The sequence below is a fragment of the Limulus polyphemus genome, unplaced genomic scaffold (genome assembly GCF_000517525.1).
Source record: "Limulus polyphemus unplaced genomic scaffold, Limulus_polyphemus-2.1.2 Scaffold4004, whole genome shotgun sequence".
NCBI classification, from domain to species: Eukaryota; Metazoa; Arthropoda; class Merostomata; order Xiphosura; family Limulidae; genus Limulus; species Limulus polyphemus.
In genome coordinates, this window is record NW_013669614.1 from 32557 (window position 1) to 42479 (window position 9923).

Sequence of the window (9923 nt, forward strand, 5' to 3'; positions counted from 1 at the left end):
CATTCGCCAAGGTACAGGATAGTTCTAGAAAATAGGTGGTGCCATACCAGTCACGTGACCTCAATGACGCAACAATGCCTTGGAAAGAGTGCAAAGAAGAGCCACAAACCTGGTTCCTGAGCTAAAGGATAAAGCATATGAAAAGAGACTGAAGAGATTAAATCTAACTACATTGGAGGAGAGGAGTTATAGAGGAGACATAATAGAGACCTTTAAGATTATCAAGGGATTTGAAAATATAAATGCTGAGAAATGATTTGTAATGAATCCAATATACAAAAACATTGTAATAAAGAAATAAAAAAGAAATTTCTATACACAAAGAGTAGTAAAGAAATGGAATGAAATATTCAATCATGGTAGAGATATTCTGGATGCAACATCAGTGAATGCTTTTAAGAACAAATATGATAAATATAAAGACTGTCAATCTCAAGCATCTAATTGTTAAACAAGGAAATAAGTATAAATAGTGATAAACTCTAAATTGTTATTTGCAGAGAGGCAGACAACAAGCAATAATAAGTGCACTCAAACTCGCTTTTTATTATTGTGAATGAACGTGAATTTTATTTCCCACATTCCTCTTAAATTTTACATTTCAGGTTTCAAATCAGATTTGTAAAATATAGCATTTCAAACATATCTCTTGCTTCTCATAAGTCAATTCCCTATGAGTTTTTTCATTTAATAATAGAACTTGTCAGTTGGTCTGGAAGATGGGAGACAAAAGTCCATTTGAAATACTATTTGTATGTGCAGTATAATAAATTTCAAAGTTGTAGTTTAAATGCTAAAAGCTGGTAGCCTTGAAAACCTATAGGTGCTAATTTGAAGCTAAAAATGGACAAATTAATGATGGCTTCAATGTGGAAGCAGTACTTCTGGAGGTATAACACCCACCTCATGATTCTCGCACTGTCAATTTTACACTTCTGAATGTATGCAAGTGGCTGATGGTCCATCTAGATGATGAATTCCTTCCTTTAAAAGTAGTTCTGGAATTTCCAAGCAGCAAATATGATGGCTACAAACACTCATTTAATCATAGAGTGGTTTTCTCACTACTCAACAGCTTTTTACTGACATACATTAGTGGAAACAGTCTGTCTTTATGTTCTTGGAGAAGTACTGCTCCAATTCTAATGTCTGATGCATTGGCCTTAACAATGAACAGGCTGTTGAAGTCTGGCATTTTAAGGATTGGTGAGCTTTCTAACATTGGACTTCTCTATAATTTTGCATATTATGGTTTTAATGTATTTATTTTAACTTATCCTTTCTTGATATCCTAACATATTGGGTCATTGTGGTGCATAAGAAATAAATACAATTTGGGGCAACTTTGTTGATATCTCACAGGGATTGTTTTTTCTTACATAAAATATTTTCAGTTCCTTGATAAGCCCTCTTTATTCTAATCCCTAACAAATTATGCAGTCACCTACATAAATATTTCATAATAAAATATAATTTGTTGTATGTAATGTTTCTAATTTAACTTTCAGATCTCATGTATTTTATGAATAAAATCTGCTTATAAACATTAACTTCAAGAACTGAAATAGTATCCTTCTAAATTGGCATGTTACAGTTTTGCTAGTAAAAGATCAAGCAGATTGAGTTTTAGTTAGTTAAAGTCAGAAGTGATACAACTATTTGAATATAAAAAATAATTTTATTAAATTGTATCTTCTAAACAGTGAATGGAAGCTGGACTGTGTGGAGTGAATGGAGCGAATGCACCTACACTTGTGGACTGGGAACACATTACCGAGATCGAAGCTGTTCTGACCCTGCTCCACAGGGCACAGGGAATCTATGTGAAGGCCAAGCTACAGAAGTGTCACATTGTTTTGAAACACCCTGTTTTGGTAAGATATGTACCTGTTTTGATACTTAATTTTAATTTTTTTTCACACTATGTTCTAAAGGGAAGTTACACAATGACAGATTTAACTGTTTTTGCAGGATAACATGTTTGTACTTTATTAGTCTATGGATACATGTACTTGAACAAGGAAGCAAATTATATTAATATAATAATAGGTAGGCAAATAATAATTTATAAGCATAGGAAAAAGTCTTATTAATGGTTGAAAATGAACATATGTTTCAACAGAACATTGGTCTGTCTTCTTCAGGTATGATCAGTACTAAGCAATCCAAGGTTTATATATCGTTACAAAGACATTAGGGATTAAATGTGATGGAAATGGTGTCAGCAGGTGACAGGATATTGGTAGGGGTCAAGTGTATGAATGGTGATAAGATCTTGCCAAATATGGCTGATGTTGTTGGGGCCATTATCACGGTTTAGTAAGAGGTCAGTTGTTTTGATGATTTCTATAGTTTCTAAACAGTCTTCTTATTTTAGTTTTGGGTTAGTGTAGGAAAAGAATTTCGTTCCAAAGTAATTTGTGACTTGTTTCATTTTTTATGATAAGTGAAGGTGGAATACTGGAAATCATCTCTATGCATGTAACTTGGTGTTCTTTGCATTTTGTTTCTAAGGAATGTGATGTTTGTCCCATGTATTTCTTTCCACATTCACATGGGATACTGTATATGCTCTGTTTTTGTTCTTTTAATAAGGATTCTTTCAGATTAGGTAGTGAGATGCTAAATTTATGTGAGGGTTTTAATACAGTTTTTACATCAATGCTCAAATTATTAAAATGTCTAGTAATTTCTGGCACAAAAGGGAATTAAATAAATTTGTTATGTTTTGTGTTGTTTACATGTATGTATGCAAAACTCATATCTCATTCTTCTTTAATGTACCCTTCACATTCACAAAAGTTTTAAATTTTTCTAAAGTTCTAATAGTAAACATACTAAAACTGGATTTAGGTCTTATACTAAATTCAGCTCTAGGTGTTCCTTACTATAGCAGGGTCTGATCTTGGAAGTTTTCTACTCATTCATGAGATTTTACCTTGTGTTTGCAGAACTGCTCAATAGCTGTCAAATGAAGAGTAGAAAGAGGAAATTAATTGTAAATGTAGCTTGGCATTTTCACATAGATTTGTTTCCTGTTTTGAAGAATCACAATTTGGTACTGAAGTCTCATCATTGTTTCAGCCTTTTTAACTTGTTGATTGTGTATGTGTGCCAACCTCTTTTATTTCAAAATGTTTGTTATCAAGGTTTAATTTTTTATTTAAATAGTTTCCTTTCATTTACTTCTTGTTTCAATACAGTTTATTCCATTTTTTGTTTTCTAATTTTAATTACAAAACAATAGACTTGCATAATGGATGATTCTATTTCACCTTCTGTTGTCTTCATAAATAGAATTCATTTTTAGCAAAACTTCACATCTTTTTTTTTTTTTCACTTTCAACAAATCACAAGTTGTCTTTCCATGTACTAGACCCACAAATCTCTAATTGTTAAGACAGGTAAATATGTAAGTTTATCATTGGATTACTTTCTGGTATAGGTTTGTGAAAATAGTCTGAGAACCATTTTTTGTAGTCAATATTATTATTCACTGAGTGTGATGGTAGTCAATAGGAAAGGTTCAAATTAAACCATTTAATGTAAATTCCCAGATGATTCTTCATCACCACACGTAGAATAGCTTGATCCTCATATGTATGCCTATTCCTTGCATACTTGACTCTTTTGTCCTAACTTACAGCCATTTTTTATTTCTGTTCCTAGATTCTCAGTCTTTGGAATCTCTTTTACCTGCTTAGGGGCAGACCCTTTACTTCTGTTTTACTTTGTACTGCCCAATTTCCATGCCTTGGCCTCTTTTATTACCACCCTCCTACTTTACCTCTCATCCCTTTCCCAACACTAGTTTCCCATTCTTCTTGAACTGGAACATGGGAGACCATTGACATTTCCCATTTCCTAGCAACTAATGTAATGGTCTGTTGAGAGTTCCCCACTGATTGTATACAGCATAATACAATGGGAAGTAGGGTTTTAGTTTGTTTAGTGTGGGTCCCCCCCCCCTCAAACAGAGTGCTTTCCTCTTACAGCAGAACAGGTTCTTCACTCCAGTCTCTGTCTGGTTGAGTTGAGGTGAGACACAAACAGTATGGTAGTGATGTGCTTACCTGCCCAGCAAATCAAGTACTGCTTGGTTAGTTAAAATTGGTTTTGTGTCCATTAATATAAATGGTATTGAATTCCCAAAACTTAAAATAAAAATATTACGTTTCATACATTTAAATGTATTCCTCATAGATAAAAAAAATCAACTCTTTGGCAATACAAAGAGAACCCACACCAACACTCCCCCTCCATCACTGACTTTACCAGCGATTATTGAGAATGAGACATGAGTCACACTTTACATTTAAGTGAAGCAGTGATTGTTCTACTTGGTGGTTGCCATGGGAATGAGATGTCATTAGGTCAAGCAACAAATAAGAACCTTACCTGGTCAGTCACAAACCAAGCTTTTCTCAAGGAGCATGGTCTGATCTTTTTATTGTATATTCAACATGCTTTGAGTGAATTACAGTTTTATTTTGGACATCACTTGTTGGTTTTGTGTTACTTTAATTTCTTTTTAATTTAAAAGAATTATAAAAAATGAAAGTTTAATCATAATAATTAATTAAATGCATCTTTGTAGATGTATTTTTGGTTCCACTAGCTTCTGCATGCCATATCCCCCACCTCAACTCCCTATGTGTCATTTTGGTTAAGAAATGTCACTGCAATGTGGGTAGATTGCACCCTAACCACATTACAATTGTTGGCTCACTGACCAATTGTTTGCAGGTGCTTAGTTGGTCATGCAAATTATTCTGCTCATCTCTACAAGACTTAGGACTTTTTTGCTTTTCCCCCTCTTTCTTTCTTTCTTCCTAACAAAGAATATACCCTGGTTGAGACAAGATGCAATCTCCCACAAATGTGCCCCTGCCATTGTGTGTCACACTCCATAGGCATTTCCTTCAGACACATTTGGAAGGGAGCTGTGTAGAAAGTAACATTTTCCTTACCTGAAAATGTGTTTCCAACAGATAGTCACCTCTTCACATCTTCCCACCCATCCTCCCCACTTCTGGTGCACTTTCTTCTTGCCTTGCCCAAGAATGAAGTTATTTTGACCACAAGTGCTTAAGGGTAGTTAATGTGCAAGAAGGTTGTGTTGCCCTCCTATAGATGTAGGGCCATTGTTGCATGATGATGTCATCATGCATTAGTGCAGTTCATGTTAAACATATGATTTTTAGGTGGGAGTTAGCTCAAGGCTATTGGCAGACAAATTTATGAGAGATCGTGCTATTCTATGTGAAGAGATGAGTATCAATTGGAAATACATTTTCAGTTTTCTGGTAAGGAAAGGTTTAACATTTCAATTAAGTTTTCTAAATGTTGTATGAGTACGAGACTCATGTACTAGGAAATGTTAACAAAACATGCTGTCTTAATGCATTTCAAATATTTAAAAATTATAAGTTCTGAGAACAATCTTTTTGTATTTATCATAATCAATATGTTACATATAGACTACAAAAATAGTTTTAATATAATTATTCTGTTTTCTAGATTAATTGAGTGGTGTATGATAGGAATATATAGTTCACAGAAATGTAAGAGATTTTATATACTTCTTATTTTACTATTCATTCACTTGGATAAATTTTCAATCATAATGTTCAGAAGTGTAATATTAAAGCATTCTTTTTAACTCCAAAGTTTAGTAAAATTTTAATTGTGTTGATTAATTCTCACTGAAGTATAAAATATCTCAGAAAAAAAATAGAATATATAATTATGCAGAGGTTTCTTCATTTAAAGACAAGTAACTTTATTTTTCTTAGAAAAGCAACAAGTTGCTGTTTTTGAAGGAATTAGCTTTCTCTTCTATCCTCGGGCTGCTATTCCAACAACAGTTTTAGAGATTTATGCAAGAGTTAAGCCAAAATCAACGAGTGGCACTATAGTATCACGTTATACACCATCTTGTAATTACATAAACTGTACCAACACTGTGGAACTAGTTCTCCTCAGAGGAACAGCTGTCTTGAAAGCTACAGTTGAAAAGGCTAGCTTAGAAGTTAAAGGAGGTACCAATCTGCAGGTAAAGTGAAATTGGTCTCTAGTTTTCAGTTTTTTTTTTATATAAATATGTAATACATTTTTTTTTTTCAAAATAGTTTTTTAAAATTTAATTCAGAAAATATTGATCTGAAAATACATTTAATGATAAAGTTCAAATAAAGTAAATACATTTCATTTGTCATTACATGCAGAATTGATACTATTACATTGATATTTCTAGTTTTGGAGCATATAATTGGAAAAAGCTTTTAGATTAAGTTTGCATTTTAAATACAATTTATTTTTTGTTTCTATGAGTTAACAACTCTTCTATTTGTACCAGTGCACAGATAGCATAAAAATAAACTTTCTTTAGAAGAATTTACTTGGAAGAAGTTTTTAACTAATCATATAACTAGGTCTATAAAATCTGTAACTTATAATTTCACAGTTTGGCCATTAAGAAAGGAATGGCAGAACTCTTGAATTATGCCAATTTGCTTAACTCATAACTTATTTATTATTATATTTTTAGAAAACCAAATTAAATTTTTAACTCAAGAACCATTAGTGTTACCTTAGTTTGTAATTCTAGAAATATTTTTACAGTGATATAACTGAGACCAGATGGTACTTAAACCCACAACTCATCTAACTTATATGAAAGCTAGTGTGTGTCCCGTCACTTTAGATTTCTTGAAATAGGAGGAGTCATAAAAGCCAAAATGCATTTATCCAGATAGAATAGTTTATTACTATCTGCCCATTACGATTTTAGTGATGGGGGTACAAGAGGGCTGAGAGGGTATGTGTGCTGTTCACATTATAAGTGTAGTGAGTGTTGGTATGATTTAAATAAATAAATAAATAAGCCTAAAGTAAAAATGTATAGTTGGATCACGTAACCTAGAGCCAAGTGCATACATTTTGTCATGAAAATAAAAATATCAATTCAATTTGAAACTTAAATCGTTTCTGAATTAAGCTATTTTCTGTTATATTAACAAAAATAAAAACAAACCACTTTAATCAACAGAGACTCTAAGTTAATAAATCAACAAATATTTTTCCAGTTTTTTTGTCTATACATTTCATTTTATCATTTCAGTACATAGACTAACATCATCATTATTAGGATATACTAAGCAACATGACATAAAAGCCATTGTTGGAACTTAGTGTTACCAAAATGTGCTTGCTTTTCTATATATTAGAAGTTGTTAACCTAACTGATTTTTATCAATGATTATTATATGAATATGCCACGAATTCATTTCAGAATGATCTAAATTTCGGTTGGCTCATAAAGGAATTTACTGACAATTGATTGCCTCGACTGCACTTTTCTGCCTCTTTGTTGGTCAAGCTTGATTTGGCAAAAGTTATTTATTTAAGTTAGCTATTAAATGTGAGGTTAGGGTATATTTTGGGGTTGGAGTGGTAGTTCTTGCCCTATCATTTTCAATGGGCTATACACTAATATTTTCATAAATCTCAGTTCTCTACATTAGTTTGTAAAGATGAAATGAAGCATTTTTAAGAAACCTATTTTGAAATCTGTGTTGAAGTTGCTATTATGAATAAATTGTGTTTTTGTTGTTGAACCCTGATTGTAGTGGCATGTTTGTTTTAGACCATTACAACCCAGTAATCACAATTTTGTGCTTGTGTTACGTCATTTTCATTATATGACATATACATTTCTGAGGTGTCACAGGTACCACATTTTGAAGACATAACTGAGATATTATATATAACACTCACTATGCTGCAGCACAAGCTATATATACATTACAGAGCAATACTACACTCTTCACTCATGCCAGTTTTTCTAACTGAAAGGTAAACATTAAATTTTGTTTTCTTTCAACATTTAAACTTTGTAAATCAGTTTCAGTATGAGAAGTACTTTTTGTAATGCCATAGAATTGCAGAAACATTTAAATAGGGCTGTTTGACCATTTATAAATTTAATAATTTCGAAACTCCTTATACATGGGTGATAATGAATCAATTGCACACTGAGGTTTCACTAATCATCAAATTCCTAAGTGAATTTAAAAGAATGCTTGATAACTCTGAAGGTTATTTTCTTTATTTAATAGTTTTAGTTTAGTTAAGAGGATGGGACAGCCTAGGTGAACAAATAGATCCCTTGTTGTCCCAAAATGTTATGTTATAATATATATGAGGTAATGCATTTGAGTTATCATAATTTTTATCACACATTCAATGCACATGGAAATTACTCAACAGCATGACAAAACAAAAGGAGTTTAACACAATGAAGGTTAAGCCACTCAAGCTGAGGCAGTTTCCTGCTGCTAGCAGAAAAACTAGGGCTGTTAACAAAGGCTAAATTTTGACCTTCAAAGGTTCAGTAGTACAAATTTACAAGATATATGGATGATGTCACCATTACTATTTGTTTATGTTTGGTTGAAAACCCTTTAATTTTATGGGTAATCTATGTAAATAAAATAAAACATTTGCATGTAATTTAAAAGTATGTTATAAAGAAGTGTAATCATCTTTTTATATTTTAAATAAGACGTAGACATTGTTTATGTACATTTATTGGATCCATGTGCAATACTCATATACCTATATGTAGTAAGATTTCATTACAACAGCACTTTACTGCAGCCAAATAAAAGAGCTGCAGCTAACTTTTAAAAGCAAAACAAATATTTACTTAATAGTCACCATTTCAAGCAGGCTAACAGACACAGTCATTTTAACATAAAATTGTTTATTAACTAAACATACCTATGAACATAATAAATAAACATCAAACAGAACAGTTTGACATTAACATTTCAATTAGAAAATAAATATGAACTTTCAACTGTATAAAAAATTACAAGAGGCAGTGCTATTATCACTCATATTTTTTTGTTGACAAAACTGTTGATTACTTAAGCATACACCTTGGCTAAAGCTATCAGCCAAATGAATAAATAATTATAAATAAAGAGAACAACAGAACAGAGTAATAGCAACACTTTTGTTAGAAAATAAATATGGACCTTCAACTATAAGAAAAAGTTACACAAAAGACAGTGCAGCTGTGGAAAGTATCCTTTGTTTAAAGTAACACTTTTTTACCTTTTGTACACTAGGTATTCTGTACATTCTCAAGAACCAATACAGACACTAATTTGATCTACTGTGTATCTGTGAAGTTAACATAGTAATATATGTTATGATTCTGAATTTCTGTATGTATCTTTACAGCACTTGGCAAGCTTTTAATAAACATTACAAGCCATTATACATAAAAAATTAAATTTGCTGAGTTAATCTGAGTGAAAGTTGATATTCATGTTGAAAAAAATATTTTTTTTTCATACTTTCATCTTACACTTTATTTCATTTACATAACATCTAGAACCTCCTAAATGAATGTCAAGCCTTTCAGTAAAGCTTTATACTGTATATGTTATTTTCTCTAACATAACACTAACTATAATGAAATCATCAAAATACCGTGAAACAACAGTTTGAAAAATATGAATTCAAATTAAAAATTGCAATAGTTATTCTCAATTATTTATTCTAATAGCCTCAGCTTCTAACCTTTCTGCATCTACTTTCATTTTATTTTATGGTTTTATTATACTTTGAACCCCCTATCAGTATGTGAAATTTACAATATCTGCTTCCTTGATATTTTGCAATAATTATGAGTTTACTTTTCTACAGCTTTAATTTACAGAGTTCATGGTAATTTGTACAGTTTAGACTCAAACTTAACAAAGCAAAAAGAAAATGTAGTGTTTCGTAAGATGTAGCATATTTAAACATAAGTTACAATTTGTCAACCTGGGTAATGTTGAGGTCTCAATAAAGACTTGGAAATTCTGTTCAGCACTGTTCCAGTTCTTTATAAAACAGTAATGAAAACT

The 9923-nt window shown here is 31.6% G+C and overlaps 1 protein-coding gene across 2 annotated transcripts in view; it reads left to right on the plus strand.

Moving 5' to 3' along the window:
* The window catches only part of LOC111088555, a 127716-nt gene that overhangs the window by 32311 nt on the left and 85482 nt on the right, over window positions 1–9923 (plus strand). For both annotated transcript variants that reach the window (XM_022399035.1, XM_022399036.1), the window contains 2 exons: window positions 1704–1874; window positions 5796–6055. In XM_022399035.1, the coding sequence (XP_022254743.1) occupies window positions 1704–1874; window positions 5796–6055 (431 nt within the window). The remainder of the gene's footprint in view (window positions 1–1703; window positions 1875–5795; window positions 6056–9923) is intronic.